Source organism: Physcomitrium patens, chromosome 6 (genome assembly GCF_059467195.1).
Source record: "Physcomitrium patens ecotype Gransden chromosome 6, ASM5946719v1, whole genome shotgun sequence".
Lineage (NCBI taxonomy): Eukaryota > Viridiplantae > Streptophyta > Bryopsida > Funariales > Funariaceae > Physcomitrium > Physcomitrium patens.
Window position 1 is genome coordinate 6,625,089 of NC_143415.1, and position 20,964 is coordinate 6,646,052.

General features: G+C 31.7%; 1 protein-coding gene and 1 non-coding gene across 2 annotated transcripts; one reads left to right on the top strand and one right to left on the bottom strand.

The window, feature by feature from the left end:
* Nucleotides 1–11,893: 11,893 nt before the first annotated feature.
* Nucleotides 11,894–16,987, top strand: LOC112283469 (uncharacterized). Its single transcript, XM_090251564.1, has 3 exons — nt 11,894–16,190; nt 16,479–16,668; nt 16,971–16,987. The coding sequence occupies exons 1-3, from the start codon at nt 12,150–12,152 to the stop codon at nt 16,985–16,987; spliced, it is 4,248 nt and encodes a 1,415-aa protein (XP_090107690.1). The 5' UTR covers nt 11,894–12,149.
* A 1,565-nt stretch (nt 16,988–18,552) lies between these two features.
* TRNAL-CAA (transfer RNA leucine (anticodon CAA)) lies at nt 18,553–18,633 on the bottom strand. The gene has a single exon. It is a non-coding gene; the product is annotated as a tRNA-Leu (tRNA).
* Nucleotides 18,634–20,964: the final 2,331 nt, after the last annotated feature.

A 20,964-nucleotide genomic window follows, 5' to 3' on the forward strand; every position in this document is an offset into this window, starting at 1 on the left:
ATACTATACAACCATGTAAAACAAGTTTACTCACCAAGAGGAGGTTTTTCTTAATCTTTGGGACATATAAGATATCCTTCAATCTAATCCTCTTAGTTTGGCCTTTTTTAACAATCTCTACTATAATAGAGTCCGTTCCAATAGCTTATACTAATCCATTGTCTCCCATGAGTATATTTGTTACTGAAATTTCTTCATAAGTGTCAAATGAATACTTGTATGGAGTCATGTGCTTGGTGGCACTCGAATCAACAATCCACTTAGACATGGCAGCCATGGAAGTAGCTTCACTTGCCATGAATGCATAATCATAAGCATTGTTTGAACTTTCTCTATATTCATCATAAGCATTGTTTGAACTTTCTCTATCTCTTTTCTTAGCTTTATAGCAATTTCTAACAAAATAAAGTGGTTTTCTATAAATGAAGCAAGTTCTTACATTGCCACATTGATTAGAATAACTCCCCTTACCTTGTCTTGAAAAGAGAGCTGAATCTTCACTTTGAGTTTCTTTTTCTTTCTTCTTGGTCACTTCATGAGTAAGTCTTATTGTGATATAATCCATTATGAGCTCTTTTAGTTTGATAGACTCCAATGCCATAATGACATAGTTATAAGACTCAAGAAGGTTCATAAGGAAGGTCATCACAATATCACTTTCTTCTAAAGGCTTGTCAATAATTGCAAGTTGATTAGCAAGGGCCTTTATCTTATTGACATGAGATATGAGGTCGTCACCTTCTTCTATCTTGCAAGTAAAGAATTTTCTCATTATGAAGATGATATTGGATAAGTTCTTGATCTCATATACATTGCAAAGGGTCTTCCATGCTTTTATTGGTCCTTTACAAGAGATGATGTGAAAAAAGTTGGATTCATCCAAATTGGTGGAAATCATGCCAAAAGCCTTCTTTTCATATCTTGTAAAGTCCTTCATTTCCTTAGCATCAGCATGCATACTCAGAGGCTCTTTACTTTCATCTACAATGTCCCAAAGGTCCAAAGACACCAACAAAAGTTCCATTTTTACCTTCCAATGGTAGAAATTATTACCTTTAAACTTTTCAATTACTTTCAAACCTTTACTCTTACTAGAAGCCATGTCTAGAAATAGATCTATCAAAAAATATCAAAAAAAGGAGTCTCTATGTACTTAAAATTATCAAAATAATTTTGTACTAGCAAAATTTTAGAATGCTCTCTTGTGAATAAATGAGTGTTTCTTCATTCCAAACACTCCCAACTCAACTTTCAAAGCTTCTAACAAGTATGTGGACTCCAATCAGCCTCACTATCAAATATTTTTAAACTCATAAAACTTACTTTCTCACTAAAACTTCTACAATACCAAAGATACTATCAAGGTCTTTATATAAGGTCTTAATCACTCAATCTTAGGAATTAAGAACCTTCAAACAGATGTTAGGGATCTATAAGGTCCAAATCAAAAATTCCACAAGCTAAAACAAAAGATTAGATCATATAAATCCTAACATTAGTAAACACCATAAGATCTATTCCACATAAGAACAATAACTAGTAAATAACTTCAATTTATTTGAGAAGCACAATCAAATGTATGTGGGCCCATAACCTATTGAAAAAATATAATAAGTAAGATACAAGTAAGTAAAATTTAACAAGGTTAGACACAAGAGAAGTGTGGAATGAAATACCTCACTTCCAACACCTTTTACTTATATGTAAAGTTTACATCCATTGTGGCTCAACTTTATTATCATTCATCTTTTTTTCATCCAATTAAACCCTAGATTCTACTTAATCTAGCTGCCACTCCAAATCCTAGCCGCCACTTAACCTAGCTACCACTATAAATCCTAGCTACCACCTTGGTAACTTTTCTATTACCTTTTGCTGTCTTTTAACTATTAGTAACTTATGTTAGATAATATCTTTTATTTATCCAATGTTTACTTTATCAAGAATAATATCTTCTAACTTTGATTTTAGAACTTTTTAATTAATTTAATTAAGCAAAAATCTATACAAAAATAGATCTATGAGGAGCATATAATTAGATATGTAATAAAAAAAATAAAAAAATTATATTTCAAACTAGATATGGATATTTTGAATATATTGTCATGTCTTTTGGAATCGCAAATGCACTAATTGTTTATCAATATCTAATAAAGAATATCTTTCATGAATTTCTTGAGGATTTTTTTGTCTATTATTTGAACAACATCTTAATCTATTCTAAGAAAACAGAAGAGCATGAAGTTTATGTTCATCATGTATTATAAAAACTTAGATATGCAGAATTATATACCAAGTTAGAAAAGTGTATATTCTACATTATTCAAGTTGACTTCTTAGGAGATATCATTTTTAATAAAAGACTAATGATGGATCCAAAGAATCATGGATTAAAAGATTCTAATAAGAGTAAAAGATGTTCAATATTTTTTGAGCTTTGTCAATTACTATTGGATCTTCATCAAAAATAATTCTCAAGTTGCACCTCTACTTATATATTTGACTTCTTAAGACAAACTTGAGTAAAGTAAAGAAACAAAAGTATCATTTGATGCTTTAAATAAAGAGTTTATTTCTACATCAATCTTATATTGTGTTGATTTTTTTAAGAAATTTTTTATCAAAAAAAATGCATCAAACTTTGTCTTTGATGCAATATTGTTACAAATAAGTGTAGATAAAAAAACTCCATCTAATATCTTTCTATTCCAAAAAAATTTAGCAATCAAGATTATTTATGAAATCTATGACAAAGAATTCTTTACAATTGTGGATTTATTTTAAGAATGGAATTATTTAGAAGGTGCCTCGAGTCTAATCATCATGTATAAAAATCATAAGAACCTTGAGTACTTCATTTCAACATGTATTTTGAATTGTTACCAAGCTTATTGGAATATGTATTTATTGAGATTTGATTTCAAGAATACTTATTGATCCAAAAAACAACAAGGTTTGTTAAAAGCTCTTTGTGGATGTTCTTATTTTGTACGAAAAGAATGATATGCATCTTTTGATCAATAAAGAATGATTTTTTTTAAGTCAAAGAATTTTCATCTTCAAGTAATAAAATCAATATTAACTATTAATTTAATCTTTACCAAAAAAATTCAATCAAATAAGTACTCTGATCTTTTCGTCTACAATATCAAGAATAATTCTTTTAAATTTCATGATATTTTTAAGTTCAAGTTTAAAAAAAACCTATTATATTTTGAAAGACAATTATACATTCCAAAAGGTAAAGCATAATTATATATTCTTCAAATTCGTCATAACTTTTTAACAGCCAAACATTTTGGATACAACAAGATTTTGGAGCTAACATCAAAAGATTTTTTGTAGCTTCAAATGTACAAGGATTCAAAGACTTTGTACAATCATGTGATATTTATTCAAACTCCTTGCCATTGACCTTATCAACTTCTTCAGCTATTACCAATTTCAAAACAACCATAGTCTTTTGTTTCTATGGATTTTATCATGGATCTTTCAATCTCAAGTTCATATGATATTATATGCATAATATTAGATTATTTTATTAAAATAGAATATTTTTTACTATATATAAAATTTATCATAGGTGAAGAAATAATTAAGTTTTTTTTAACAATATCTATCACTCTTATAGATTACCTAAGGATGTTATATCAAATAGAAAGATCCAATTTATATTAAGATTTTAGAAAATATTTTTTAAGATTTTAAAGAGAAATATAAAGCTCTCTTCAAATTTTCATCATCAAATTGATGGATGAACAAAATAGATGAATCAAGTTCTAAAGCAATATTTGAGGTGTATCATAAATTATCATCAAGATGATTGGGCAACTCTTTTGCCATTGGTAGAGTTTGCATACAATAATTTACTACACTCTTCTATTCAACAAACACCTTTTTTTGTCAATCATAGTTATCATCTATAACTTGATACTTTTGACTTTTTAAAAATTGATAATCCTATGAAAAAAGATTTGGTAAATCATTTGTCACTGTTATATACAATAATAAAGATGCAATTAAAGAGAGCTCAAGAACAAAAAAAGATCAATGTAAATGTATATTACAAAGAACAAACACAATTCAACGTAGATGATAAGATATGGTTACTTCATCATAATATGAAGACTACTCGTGCTTGTCACAAGTTAGATTATTCTAGGCTTAGAACTTTTTTTATTTGTAGATAAGTCAATTTTATTGCTTATTGATTATATCTACCAAAGTCTATGAAGATCCATCTTATATTTTATATATCTCTTCTTGAGCCATATAAGATAGTGAATATTTCAAGAAGAAGAAAAATGCCACCTCTTCTTATAGAAGTGGATAATAATCAAGAATTTAAGGTAGAAGAAATCTTAGATTTAAGACAATGCCAAAATAGATAAGAATATTTTATTCATTAGTATAGATATGATATTAGGAAATGCATATGGAAGCCAGCAAAAAATCTTGCAAATGCAACAAAGACAATTGAGGCTTTTCATTGATAACATCTATTAAAACTAAGATAAAGAATAGCATATCTTCACTATAAAAAAAATAAGATCTAAAGAAAATAGCATTCTACATTCTACCTTTGTTTGTAGCTTCTGTGTATTTATGACATTAAGAAGATAAAAAATCAACAACTAACAAATTCAACTCAAGAGCTTTTATTTGCTGACTTAGTAGAGGAGACATTACAATTGTTACAACCTTCAAGACTACATAATTAAGATGAAGATCCTCAAGAACAACATGTCCTACTTCAAATAGATGGTAAAATATAACATGTTTGGTATCATGATCTTAGAAGAGACTCTCAATGTTTGGTGATTTTATTAGATGTAGGAACAATTCCTGACAGTGTTTCAAATGTTATATTTGAAAGAAGTTACAAAGACCTCAACAACGACCAAATAATAGGGTGGTCTTTTTGCCCACATATCTATGCCATGTAGAAAACTTGTCTTCAAGTTAAGATACATATCTTATAAAGTCAACATTTTTTAGATGTCCTATCAGACATCGCCTTGTAGTTCTTAATTAAGTGTATATATGGGAGCTAGACTGAAGCCTTCTTCACTCTTATCAATGCATTTCTAATCTTTAGTCTTATTTCAAGACTTTCTAGTCTTCTTGTCTTTGGCAATAGCCATTCTAATTTAATATCATATCATCTTTGAGTGACTTTCTAGTTCTTTTGAGTGATACAAGAATATAGTAAGGATTTCTTTCTTTAAAATTTTAAATAAATTATAATATGACATTATTTGAAGTTATTAGTATTATTTGAAGTATTAGTATTATTTGAAGTTATTAGTATTATTTGAAGTTATTAGTATTATTTGAAGTTATTAGTATTAAGCTTCAAATAAAACTTCAAATATGAAATTATTTAGATTTATAAAAGAAAAAAAGATATCTTTTAAAAAATCAGAAGTTCACAATATTGCTTAGTATCTCTCACAATCTTTTTTTTTTTATGATACTGTAGAAAATAATACAATCTATTTATATGAAGTTAATATCACTAAATTAATATAATTTTTTGTTGCTTAGATTTGTTTTGGAAAAAATAATGGTAATTTATGAAATAATAAACTAGGTTGAAATATCCTATTAATTCTTCTTTCTATTAAAATTTAATTTTATAGAAGTATATGACAAAGTCACTTATAATTTATTATTTAAAATTTTAGAAAGAATGGATTTCTATAAGGAATTTGGATGTAGTATATTTTTATTTTAAGGTGCATAAACTACATTTTGTATTAATGATAAATAAAGATTATTTTTTTATTAAAAATAATAATATAGGATTTTTTTTAGTACAATACTTGCTTTTGCTTCTTATAAAAGCCTTATATGTTAACTTTAAAGTATTATTAAATATAAAAATTTATGAGATTTATAATACCTAAAAATAATAAGTATATTATTATTTAATTAATTGATGATCTAAGTTTATAATATGTATGTGTGTATATATATATATATATATATATATATATACGTTTTTAAGTGACATAATTTCTGGAATTATAAGAATTTTTTCAAAAATTTAGTTTGTAGTCAAGTTAAGATAAGAATTAGATCAGACTAATAGCTTACTGGAAAATAAACAAAACAAAACAAAACAAAAATAAAATCTATATTCTACTTGATAAATAAGTTTGGACAGAGATGAAATACATAAAGTAAATTTTATAAACTATCAAGAACTCTTTTTGGACTACTATTACAAACTTGGGTAAAGTTCCTATGAAAATAAATAAATTTTACTATTTGTATTCCACACATTTAAAAATAGTAAGACAAGATTTTTTTCCGAATAATATATTACTATCTTCTTGGTTTTTTATTTTTAACTTTATTTGAGCTGGTTTTTTAGAAGCAATTAAAAAACAATCAAAGCAAAAGTTTAGAATTTTAAATGTAGAGAAACGAATCCCATAGTCAAAAGTATAGAAAAAAAAAAAAAAAAAAAAAAAAAATGGCACTTCTGTTTTTAAGAGAAATCAAAAGGTGGTACGAGAATAATTAATCCAAAAGAAGCTATGTATATTTAATGACTAAATCTTGGAACTCAGTCTCAAATTCATTATTGGTGCAAAAAAATATTGAAACCAAAGACTTGGTGCTTTTGGCATGAAAACCATTACACACACACATATATATATATATATATATATATAAAACCCCAGCACAAGATTTGATTCTTCTTTTTATCTTCAATAAGGGGTTTTTTTAATTAGATAAATTTAGATCATGATTATTTTTTATTTTCCAGTTCCTACAAAGGGGAACAAATCCTCCTCTACCATAAATGACCCACACCAATCCCACCAACGAGGCTTTTCCCCTCACCACGTCACCGCCTTCCCGCCTTTTTCCCCCGGGAGGGAGCACGCCGACGTGGCAAAGGTTAGATGATGTGGCGTAACAACATGAGCGACTCACTCCAGATTTCCTTTATGGATGGATGTCCGTGGATCGATGAGGAAGTGGACGAATGATAGAAGTATGAGGTCCTTGTTGAGTCAAGTTGTAGCTCAGCTACAGCGGCCTTTCAATCACTCCTCCCACCCATTCCCCAAAAGCCCCCTTCTCAAATAGATGACATCTTGTTTTATACTCAATTACTGAATTTAAAAAACATATATATATATATATATATAAACTTTTTTTTATGGAGAATGGTGGAGTTTATTCCTATTTTATGATACAAGTTCAGCCTGAAATCTTACCTTAATAGAGATGTTACTAACCATGCTCATGCTTAAGCAAGATTATCATTCATATCCTAGAAGAGATTCTTACCAAATATTTTACTTAGAAATTCGACATTTTTACTGAAGTCAAGACAACAATGATATGAGGGTTAAAGATTATTAAATTTTCAACTCATTTTAGTGATGACATTTTGGGTGAATGCTTAACCAAGGTTTTAAATGCTGAGATGAGAGCGTGGTTAGAGGATTTGTAACTTTTTTCTTGTCCAAGCAAAGCCATAATACCTAACATCCGAAATTGAGCTGTTCTTTGCTTTATAAATAAATATGAATTTGGTGCATAACTTTATGTTCATATTCCATAAGCTTTAATTCTTTGATACTATAATATTCTAAAAACCTAAAAACACTCATGTACCATGTGTAATTCAACCATATTATACAACGACTTAATTTGTTATGAAATAAAACAACAAAGTGAAAACAGTTTACTTTTAAACCACAAATTTTTGATTAAGTAAGAACTTCATAGATCAGGATATTAAAATTTTTGATGAAAAGTCACACTATGTATAGCTTATATTCTACTTAATTTATGATGCCAAAAATACTTTATTATGAAGTAGAAGTAAAATGACAGAAAAACATTTTGAAGCAATCATAACAACAATGCAAAGTAAACACTAAATCTTCTGTACTCTTATATATTTCTTTAATAAAATAACATAGTATATTAAAATAAATAAATAAATAATTATTTTGTTGAATTATATATATATTTTTTAAAATGATACATAAAATTAAACAATTGCTTTTCTTTCCATTAAAATAAAATAATATCTCTCTTTCAATATCATATATATATATATATATATATATATATACAAATGTGTGTTTTAATGCAGTATTTTTTTTGGTCTAAATCAAAAAAATTATCAGTGACTTAAAATTATTTTAATCATATTTTTGGATTTTATAATTAATTGTGATTATATGTATAGGTAATTATAAATCTAATTTCAAATTTTCACCGTCATTGTTTTCAAAAACTAAATTGCAATGCAAAGGGCCAAAATAGGTTTTATTTATAGCTTATTCAATCTTTTTTTTTTCTTTTTGGTTATATATATATATATATTTTAAAACCCCCTTTAAGAACTACTCATGATTATTAATTTTAATCTTTTTAACTTATAAGAACTTGTAAATATATATATACAGTGACAAACAAAACCGAGTACAAAATCTGAAGTGCCAACTTTCAAGAGCAATTACAGAAATTTCAATGATTGCTTTATAAATCTGAAAGTTACATGGAATAATACACACAGTCTTGTACACATGTACAAAGTTGTACATCAAATTGATAACTAAACATCCTTCTACAAAGTCAAATCAACAACTATGTCTTGTACTCAGAATTGTTTAAAGAAAATCTTCAAACTTCAATATTTAGTCCAATAACCTTTTGCTTCCAAAACAGCTGAAATCCTTCTTGGCATACTTTTGTATAGTTTCTCACAATCTTTTGCATCATAACTAGGGTAAATACTACAAACATTCTCCCACAATTCTTGAACACCTCTTGGCCTTGGAGTGACTTGGCTTAAACGTTGTTTGAGAAGGGCCCAAAAATGTTCCATTGGATTCAAATCTAGAGATTGAGCTGGCCATCGAAGGAGCTGAAATGGCTGTGAAGAGAGCCAAAACTAAACACTTTTTGCCATATTTTTGGGATCATTATCATGTTGAAAAACCACCTTAGTAGGATCTAAGTTGTAATTCTGTGTGGTACTTTGCAAGTAGGTTTCTAAAATTTTTTTATACAAGTGTTGCTCCATTCTACCTTCAATTTGATACCAAGCACCCGGTCCAAAAGCAGTCATACAACTCCAAATCATAATTGAACCACCACCATGTTTGACAGTTTGACTAACATGTTTAGGTCCAGGTCGTTTTCCTTCTCTCAACCAACACCAAGACCTACCATCTGAGTTGATTAGGTTAATCTTTGTCTCATCACTGAAAATATCCCGTCTCCAATCATCAATGGTCCAATTTTTGTATTTATGAGCAAAACTCAACCTTGCAAGAACATGTCTTTTGGCAAGTAGAGGCTTCTTTTGTTGTACACAAGCACCCAAACCAACTTCTCTCAAACCACGCCTCAAGGTGATGTCTGAGAAGTGTTTACCTGTTTTTTCTCGAAGTTGTTTTGCAGCTGCACTTGCCGTTTTGAGACAACCAGCAGTGACAAGGTGCACACCAAGTCGCTTCTCTTGTTCTCCTAAAACCTTTGGACGTCCTCCTCTTTGCTTTTCTATTTCACTACTAATCTCCCTCCTCAGATGAGCTACTGAAGACTGACTCATTCCAAGTGAGTTTGCAACTTTTCTTGTAGAAACACCACTCCTAAGCTGCACCAATGCTTGGTGCTTCAATGATTCACACAACCGAGGCATAGAGATACAATTGACAAATCAACTTTCACTATAGATAGTACACAACAAGAGCAACACAACAAACAAAAAATGCCCTCAAATCTTGCAACAAGGAGTGTACATTGAAATTTCGAAATTCAGCAAGAAGAAGCAACCAAAACTGAGTGCACATGTCTGTGTGCTTCTACAACACTTTTTTCATAAACCCTACCTCAAATGATAATGAGATTTTTCATCCATGTAGAGGACTGGATGAATACACACAATAAAAAAGTAATTCTATCAATTGACTTATGTGTCAGTTGGAAGGATCAATGAACGATGAGTGTTCAGATTTTGTACTCGGTTTTGTTTGTCACTGTATATATGTAGAGTTCAGAATTAACTTAATAAAACAGTATTTGAAAAGTTTTGTAAAAATGTTTTTGATAAGTTCCTTCATTGACATTATAAACAAATCAACTCATTTTGAAATTTTATTCATATATATATATATATATATATACACACACATATATATATATATATATATATGCTCCTGAATATTTTTTCCATATTCCTACACATAATTTTTTAATACAATGTCTATAAAATTTTAAATTATATATCTATTTTTAATCAATAAATAGAAATAAGATATTTCAAAAATAAAAAATCATATTTATTATAGTATTATTAAAAAATATGCATTTTGTTACTAATTTATTATCACATTATTAGTTTTTAGTAAATTTTAAATTTTAAATACTTATTTTAAAGTGCATAATTTTATGTTTAAACTCTCTCATAATTTTTTTTTAATTATCACTTTCGAGTAAATACATGTGTAAAATGAAACAGCCAAAACTTTGTTAACAGTAGTCATTTTTTCTATATTTATTTTTATAGACATATTCTAATTTACAACAGAAATAAATAGTTGCTAGAATTACTACCAAATTGAAAGATTTTATATATTCTCCCATATTAGTATATTTTAAATTTAATTAAACTTTTTTTGTATACTTATAAATCACATTCTATTATCATAAATAGGACATATTTTTAAATTCACGTTGCTTATTATGTGTTTAATAAGTAACATATCTTATTGAATATTATTCCCATTATATAAATATTCATTTATTAAACAAATCTCTTTCAATGAACAATCATAATTTCAACCATTATAGTTAATGAAATAGTAGAAGGAGCCATCATTATCAATTTGCATCAATTTTTTAAAAAATAAATAAACAATTGAATTATATTGTCTATAACTTTGAGTCTAATAAAAAGAGAGGATACAAATACAAGTACAAACCAAGTCATTACAAAATCTACATACAACACAAAAATTGCTGAAAATTCATACAAAAGGAAGTCACAAACCAACATTCAAAACAACAAAGACACAAACCTTGTTACAATCTTCTACCAATGGCTAAATTTCAAAACACAAAATGCATTGTTTAGATCTTGGTTTGAATGCAATAAAAAATATGACACAATTGTGAGAACAAAAACACTCCTAATCACACTCATATTGGACACCAATCAAAATTCACACGACAATGCATGGACCACCACCCAAGAGAAAAATTTATCTTACTTACTAGTTCACCACACATCCAGAATCCTTGCCCAACGAGTTGTTAAGCTGTTTCCCACAAGAAGTTCCGACCCCAATGTCCCCCAAGTTTCTACTTTTCTTCCCCAAATGGGCATCAAAGGGTAGCGTGTGCTCCAAAGAATGAGAGTGACGCCCACTCTTGCTTGAGATGGCACACAACTCCCACAGCGAGAAAAGGAGTTGCAGAGATGAAGGAGAAAGGGCCCCATAACGCGAGGAAGAAGAAGAAGGAACAAGTCAAGGGATGCGCACTCCGATGCGAAAAGAGAGAGCGAGAGTAAGAAAGAGCAAGAGGATGCCATGCGCAACCCCTCACACACACACACACTAGCAAACAAACAAACCCCACCGCCACAAAGCAGCTGGGGCTTTTCATGAATGGCCTCGTCGTGATGAGAATTGAATTAGTCTTTAAATGCGGAATTGGGCTTGATGTTTTTTATTATTTAAATGATTATTTGGACTAGTTCTTTTGGGTTTTTGGCTCTCGTGGCGGAACAGCTGGGCGGTTGGCTGGTTCCGCTTCCAGGTCACGCGCCGGCTGCCAGAGCGGCGAATGCGGGAGGGGCCCTCATTGATCGCAACCCAACCTGGCAAATTTTCAAAACCTTTCAGGACCAGCAAGGACTCTCACAATCACGGCTCTACATCTGCCACTCTCGACCGGCGACGATCTTTTCGCACATCCGCAAGCGCTTCTCCGTGAAGCTTTGTGAGGGATTTTTTGGTAGTGGCTGGCATCGTCATTTCGGTTGGATTGTGAGACGGTGGTGAATGGTGACGTGTGGTTTTCCAGGAGGGTAGCAGGCGCATGGAGTTGGGTGTTGGAGGGGGTGATTGAGGGCATTTCTTTGTTAATCGGGCAGGTTTGGAAGGATGGGTTCGGTGGATGCGGAGAAGGATATGGCGGCGCCCACGGAGAGTGAAGCAAGAGATGAGAGTGCCTCGGTAGAAGAAGAGAATGCTCATGCTGTTGTGAAGAGTGTTGACGGTGTAGGCGAGGGTGAGGGTGAAGGGAAGAGTGTAAGTGTGAGTCCCAACGAAGAATTGAACTCAAAGACCTCGCACGATGTTTTAGTTGAAGAGGGGGAGAAGAGAGTGTCCGATGTTTCTGTTAGTGAGAGTGTTGATGTTGATGCAGCATCGATGGCTGTGGAGCCTCCGATGAGTACCATCCAGGAACCTGTCGCGGTTTCGTCGAGTGGAGATCTGGAAGTTGACTCTTCTTTTGTTGGGGATGGTTTGGATGCGACGGAGAAGGTGGGAAGCTGGGACTTGAGTGAGGCTGTTGCTAAGAATGGTCGAGAAGTGGATGACAAGGAGGAATTGAGACCTTACATTCCTGATGAAGGGCAAGGTGAGGATGTTGATGCTCCTGCTGAGAGCGTGGAGACCATTGTGGAGGCTCCTAATAGTGTTGAGGTTTCGGATGGTTTATCTGTTCCTTCTGGTAACGTTGAAGACATGCCCAAGGATTCCCAAGATGCAGGGGATGTAGTTGAGACATTAGCTTCAGGGAGTGATGAAGTTCCTTCTGAAGGGTTGCCCGAGGGGCTTGATAGTGAAGCACAGGATCGTGATGTTGATGGAGTTGACAGTGAAGTGCATGATTCTCATGCGGAGGGGATTGATAGTGAAGCACAGGGTGCTCATGCCGAGGAGGTCGACAGTGAAGCACAGGATCCTCATGCGGAGGGGATTGACGATGTTGTGGCAGCCGCAATTAGTGCACCGCTTGGAGAAGGGTTAGTAACTGCGGAAGCTGTGCCTGCCTCCTCTGACAGTGCTGAAGAAGAGCCTGCGGTAATGAAACCCGAAGATATCTGTGAGGAGAGCAAAGAATTACCTTTGGAGGGTGATGTTATTGAGAGCGAAGGCCCTCATCCTGTTTGTGTTGGGGGTGTTGAGAGAGTTGTCAGTGAACTGCACTATGCTCCCGCTGAAGAGGTTTATGAGCTAGTGGAAGCGAATACCATCGAACAGCCCGATGAAGAACCTGCAGAATCGGAATCTATGGCTGCTCATTCTGGCAATACCGAAGAGAAACCTGTAGCAGTTAATTCTGAAGATGTCCCTGAGATGCCCACAGCATTGGAGAATAATGCCGAGGAGAATGTATCCCATCATGAGCTTCCTGCTGAAGGATTACTTAATAAAGCTGAGCTTCCTGTTGAAGATGTTGAAGATGGTTCGGATGCTGGAACTTATGCAAATTCCGTGGAAAAAACAGCCGAATCGGAATCCATACCTTCACCTTCCGATGATGTTGAGGAGAAGTCTGTGGAGACAGTTTCTGAAGATGCGAGGGCAGTGCTCTCCGCATCTGAGATTGATGGCAGTGAAGGCGCGAGCTCTGAAACTCCAGCTCCAGGGCCATCTGGCACCGTTGAGAATGAAGGTGAATCTGTATCTTCACCTTCCGACGATGTGGAGGAGAAGTTTGTAGAGACAGTCTCTGAAGATGTGAGTGCAGTGCCATCCGTGTCTGAGAGTAATGACTTTGAAGGCTCCAGCTCTGAAATTACAGGTCCAGAGTCATCTGGCAATGTTGAGGATGAAGGTAAATCCGTATCTTCACCTTCTGATGATGTGGAGGAGAAGTCTGTAGAGACAGTTTCTGAAGCTGTTAGTGCAGTGCCCTCCGCATCTGAGAGTGATGGCAAGGAAGGCGCGAGCTCTGAAATTACAGCTCCAGAGTCAACTGGCAACGTTGAGAATGAAGGTGATGGTATTGCCGAGGAGGAGACTCATGATGATGTGGAAGCATTAGTCGGTACACAGCCCGAGGAGAGCTCCGCAAATCTGGAGTCTCTGTCTGCAACTGCTAATGACGTTGAAGACAAAGCAATTGATGTGAGTTCTAGTGATTTGAGTGAGGCAAGTGCGGCAATCCCACCAGTGAGCGGTGAGAATGAGGACGCAAGTCCTGAAACTCCTAGTCAGGAATCGGCTGACCATGCTCTTGGTGAAGTAGTAGATGCGCCGGTTAAGGACGTTCACGAGTCTACAGAAGTGACAGTCCGTAATGAGCCCGAGGAACAAACCGCGGAGCCAGAATCCTCGGTTCCTTCTTCTGATGACGTTGAAGACACATCTGTTGACGTAAAGTATGATGGCATCAGTGAAATGAATGCATCACCAGAATCCGTGGTCACGCCTTCCGATGATGCGGAAGTAAATGTTGACGATGCGATCGAGGTAGCACCAACCTCGGAGAGTGCAGACAGAGAGAGTGCTAGCACTGAAACTGATGGTATTAGCGAAGCAGTTGATGCTCCTGTTGCAGAGATTGGTGATGCAAAGCCAGATGTGGATTCGTCAAATTTAGAATCCGTGGCTGCTCCTAGTGATCCTTCGAGGCCGCCTGGAGAAGTGAAGCCTGAGGTGTCAGATTCTGAAATGGAGGAGGCCATTCATACATCCTTGCCTGCTGAAGAGGAGCCCTTGGACCGTATGGAATCCTCGATTCCAAGGCAGGAGCAAAGCGAAGAGGGTGCTGCAGAAAATGAAGAAGAAACACTATCTGACGTCAAAGAAACCGATGCTGCTGAACATAGTCCGAAATCCTCTCTTCTTTCAGAAAGAAGAGAGGATTTCGGGGTAACAGGAGGTCAAACAGACAGAAGCCTGGATGTGGAGGAGCTTCTACAAGAGACTGTAGCGGAGCTCCAAAACAAGGGTGTTTCAGGGGACGTTGAGGTTAATGCTGGACATGTAGAAGGAGTCTCCGAGAGAGCTAATGTGATTGAAGAAGCAAGACCTGATGCACTATCTGTTGGTGCAAACGAGTCAGAGACGACGACTCCCTTGATTGCGGAGGAACTTCCCATCGATCAGTTCATAGTGAGTGTTCCCATCGAGTGGGCTGATGAAGATCCCTCCGATGCAATTTCAGAGCCACGTGATGAGGATTCTGCCAGTGTCGTTGCAACTGAAGCGCCTGAAACAAACGAGGTTGCGAAAATTTCAAGCGATGTCAACTTAAATGTTGATTTCAATGACATTGGTTTCAGTGAGGCTCCCGTGACTAGCGATGCAACGCAAGTATCAGGTGATGATGTGCCTAAGACTGAAGATTCAGATAACAATGCCACAGAATTAGTTGGAGCTGAATCTCATTTGCTCCAGACGGAAGTGGTAAATGCAGAAGCGGCAAGTGCAGCTCCGAAGTCAGTTGAAGATGTGTCCAGTTTGCTCCATACTGAGATGACAGACGAGGAGATCAAGTTAGCAGCCCTTCGTGATCCTGAGAGTGGTATCGATGTCTCAGATAAATCTGTTCTAGGTGAGACGCCATCTTTGGAAACTGAAGTTGCTCACGACGAGTCGCCGACTCCACTTGCCAATGCCTCGGCGGAGTCTGATGCAAATGAAGTAGAAACAGCTTCAAGGGATTTTAACTTCAGTTTGTTTAGTAAGGCCTTTACTTCGACCAAAGCAGATCAAGGAGCAAGTGGGGAATCTGACCATGAAGTGACCCCATATCTCGCAGCAGCGGTTGCAGCAGTGAGTGGAGAGGAAGAAAAGTCTTCCGACGTACTTGAGAGTGATGCTACGCCAGAAGAGACTTCAAGTCCACCATCTGTACCTGAGGATGAATCGGCACCAAAATCTCACGATCTCGACGAAGTCGCTACTAGCCTTCACGATGTGGCTGGGAAGACTCTAGAGGAAGCTAAGACGAGTGATATCGGGCAGAATCAAGAGTCCATTGCGCAGAGTGTGGCTCAAATTGTGATCGAGGATAGTACCAAAGCTGCAGACTCCTCAGAGTATATTTCACGAGTTGTTCAAGACGTGGCGCAGTTAGCACAGGATGTAGGCGAATCTGACCCCAATATCTTGCCGGACACTGTGGCTCGCGTTTGGGACTACGAAACTGCAAGTTCACCGGAAAATGAAGTCGCTCAACCCAAGGTCAGTGTTTTAATTCCCTGGATTGTATGTTATCAGATGAAGCTTTACCTCGAAACTAATTAGCGTTGCACCTCTCGAATCTCACGTTTCGAAACCATTGATACAGTTCCAAGATTTTTTGATTTTCTACGTGCTTCCATTTTATGTCAGTTCTGCATTTTCTTGTTCAAGATTGCACTTTAGAACACTTCCATGGTTTTTCTTTTGAAGAATTTATATTCAGGACAAGTCAACAGTGCATCTGGGATGTCATGGTGATGAAAAACAATGTTTTTTCTGTTGTGACAGCAATCCACAGGTTTGGGAACCATGGTTTCACTTTTTGTGGTCTGGTGTGTATCTCTCTGTGCTACCCGATTACCAAGCAAGCACATGCCCAAACCAGCTCTCAAACTTGCTGCGGAAGAGGTAGCGTCGGTTCTTCATTCCAATATCCAAACGCAGCCAGCCGCACCTAATCAGTTTGTTGGTACTACAAGTCGAATAAATCAAATAAATAAAAAAAGCAAGTCTTTTAATATTTACATACTAACTATTTATCTATATTTCTTATAATAAAAGAATATGATATATATATATGTATGTATAGTCTTTTTTTTGTTATAAATACAAAAACATTATAAAAAAAATAATTTTTTATTTATTTTTCTTATAAGTATTATTTATAATTAATTTTTATTTTAACATTTATAAAAAACATATGGATATAGTTAATATTGCTTGGGGTGCTTTAATGGTAATGTTTACATTTTCTCTTTCACTTGTCGTTTGGGGAAGAAGCGGATTATAAAAATTAGATTTAAAATTTAATGTTTTTTTTATTTTTATATTTTTTTTATTAAATATAAAAATAAAAAAAAGCATTAAACTAATTAGATTATACTTTTACTATTTAATAAATTAATTTGTATAAGAAATAAAAAAAGTATAATCAATTTTTTCCCACCCTTTATAAAATTTTTTTTTTAATTTTATTTTTTGATAATTTTTATTTTTCTTTAAGTTTTTTTTTTGTGAAATAAAATAATTATTATTTTTTTTAGAAAAAATAGTAAAATTTAATTTATTATTCCGTAAGTATAAACTTTCTACTATAAAAAAAATGGCAGTTCCACTTAAAAGTATTTGTGATAATAAAAGAATTGGATCTAATCGCCAACCTTGAAAAATAAGAATCCCTCCACATAATAATCCAATTGATGAAAAAAATGAATCATAATATTAAGATAGGTTAATGTTTTTATTTATAGACATGACCCTCTTAAAAACCATACATGATATTTTAATTTCTTTATGGCTTAAACATTAAAATGAAAAAAAAAACCTTATAAAATTTAAATGTTCTAAATCCAAGTAAGTTTAAAAAGAATTTTGAAAAAAAAAAACTTTTTGGATTGTCTTTTCTTGTTTGATTTTATTTTTACAACAAGTTTATTTTATTTATACTTAAATTTATTTAACATTATCCTTAGGCTCATTTTATATTTCATGGGATTTAATTATTTTTATTTCTAAAGATATAAAAATAAAATTAAATAAAAAAAAATAAATTATTTTTAGTTGTTATTTAATTAAAGTTCCAATTTTCTTTAATTTAAAATTTAAGCATGTTTTCGAAATAATGTTTTAATTATGTTCAATTTTTAGCCATAGATTTTTTGATATAATTTTAAATTTTATTTCAAGTTTTCTATTTATTATTTATTGTTACTATTAAATAGATTGAAATTTTTTTACTTTATTTAAGTACAGGATAAATCACACCTCTAGATACATTAGGTTCCCTTATTCGAAGGGCATATAAAAGTATACCTACTACAATAAGCCCTATTCCTACTATTGTACTAGGGCCTAATTCTATATGAATCATATAATTAAAATAATAAAAATATATTTAAGTTAAAAAACTAAAAAAATTATATATAATTTTTTTAGTTTTTTAACTTAAATTTTAATATTGTAAAAAACTAAATATTTTATTAAAAATACAATATTATTTAATAAATCCAAAATAAGTAATAATCTAAAATAAATTTTATTATTAACTACCCTGACTAGCTGTTTGTACATAAAGAATTAGCAAAAAAGCTGTGGGGATTAAAATGAACAATGCAGTAGCAATAAATGCAAGAATATTTACTTCCATATGTTTATTATATTAATGTTTAGTTTACAATACTAAAAAATATCATCTGATTTTATTTATAATTTTTTTATTATCAGTTTAATTATAAAATTAAGCAGTTTAATCAAAATATTTGAAATCAAAAGAATATGATTTTATTTTTTTGAGTTTAACTAAATCATTGATATCAACTAAATAGTATAACATAAGATTATTTTTTTCCTACTTAAAAAATATTGCCTTGAAGAGGATTCGAACCTCCACGCTTTAAAGCATAAAATTTTGAGTCTTACGTGTCTACCATTTCACCACCAAGGCATATCAGAAAGCTATTATATAAAAAGAAATATAAAAAATCTATTTTTATTTAATTTACTTTTTTAGTTAGATAAAAATCTAACTAAAAAAGTAAATTAAACTTTTAATTAATAAATTAATAAATAATATTTTAAATTTATAATAATTAATAATTAATAAAATATATTAATTATTTAGCTATTATAATTGTAAGTATTTATAATTTTTTATTTAAATATTTGTAAAAGTGTTTAAATGTAAATTAATTTGAAGGATGTTAATAATTGGATTCATAAATATTCCTAAAAATATAGAAGCAATTACACATATAATTATACTAACTTCAATTGAATTTTTTGAGAGAAGCGAAAAAGAAGAAACGGTGTAAGATTGTACATAAGAAGTTACTTCTTTATTTTCTGTAGTAATTAATAATTTAATTATTTTTAAATAATAATATATAGAAATAACGCTTGTAAAAAGACCAATAAAAACTAAAAAATATAAACCAGTTTTCCAAGCACACCAAAATAAATAAAGTTTTCCAAAAAAACCAGATAAAGGGGGAATACCCCCTAAAGACAATAAGCATAAAGCAAGAGAAAAAGTTAATAACGGATCTTTTAAAATTAATCCACTATAATCACGAATATTATCTGTTCCTGTACGTAATCCAAATAGGATAATACAAGCAAAAGTTCCTAAATTCATAAATATATAAAATAATAAATAAACTATCATACTTGTATATCCGTCAAAATTTCCTGTAACTAATCCAATCATTAAATATCCAATTTGACTTATTGAGGAATATGCAAGCATACGCTTCATACTTGTTTGAGTAATAGCTACCAAATTACCCAATATCATGCTACAAATAGCTGATATTTCTAAAAGTGAATGCCATTGATTAGGAAGAAAAGGAAAAACAATATTAAAAAGACGAACTAGCAAAGCTAAACCCGCTATTTTTGAAGCAACTGAAAGAAAAGCAACGACTGGGGTAGGGGAGTTAGAATCGAAAAGAAGATTACTCATTATTTTCTCTCATTCAAAACTGTGCGTGAAACTTTAATTTCACACAGCTCCTAAGTAATAATATAAAATTTATATTACTCTCCTCGTGTGTGTATCAAAAATGAAAAATAAAATTTTATTGAAATTAAACTTTACGAGGAATCCTATTTTAGTGGTTTTTTTTAAGTAAAAAAACCATCTAATTTTTTTCGTTTTTAATAGTCATGAATTTTTATTATTTTAGGTTTAAAAAAAAAAAATACTTGTAATAAACTTATAATTTTCGAAGGATAGAAAATTACTAATTAGTATTTTTTGAAATCTTTAAATTATATAATTTTATTTCATTAGATTATTTTTTTTATTAAATTATCCTTAATAATTAATTTAGAATTTTTTCTATTTTAACTTTGCTTTATCTTAAATTTTATTAATTTTTTTATTTTTAATTTGATAAAAGTTATATTTTATTTTTAAGTGAAAACAATAATTTATTTTTATTTTGCATGTCTATAAAATATTTAAAAATATAATAAAACAATAAATAATATTATTTTTTTATATTTAAAATTAAAAAAACGAATCACACTCCTTCATAGACATCAGGAGTCCATTGATGAAAAGGTACTAAAGAAAGTTTAAATCCAATTCCTACAATAATAAATACCAGTGCAAGCAAACTTCCGAAAGAATTATACATCTCTGTACTAACAAGCCCATCTGCTATTTTTTGAAGTTGAAATTCTCCTCCAGATAAACCGTAAAGCCACGAAAAACCATAAGCTAAAATAGATGAACTTGTTCCACCTATAAGTAAATATTTCATAACCGCTTCGTTAGATCGCACATCTTTTTTAGTATAACCGGATAATAAATAAGAACATAAACTTAAGCATTCTAAAGATACAAAAATAGTAATCAAATCGTTAGCACCACATAAAAACATTCCTCCGATAGTTGCAGTTAATAAAAAAATAAGAAATTCTGTTATTGCTAATTTTGTACATTTAATAAAATCAATAGATAAAGGAATACATAATATTGAACATAATGCTATAAAAATTCGAAATATTTTGTTAAAATTATCAGCTTGAAAATTGCCTAAAAAACTAATAACGGGTTCTTCTTTTAATTGAAATATTAAAATAAAAATACTTAATAATAAACTTACTAAAGAAATAAAAAAAAATACATTTTTATCTTTTATTTTTAAAATTAAATCTAATATTAAAATACTTATTAGACAAAAAATAAGAACACATTCAGGCAAAATAGTTGTTTTGTAAAAAAAAGAAAGATCAAGTTCTAATTCCATAAAAATTTTCTCGATATGTA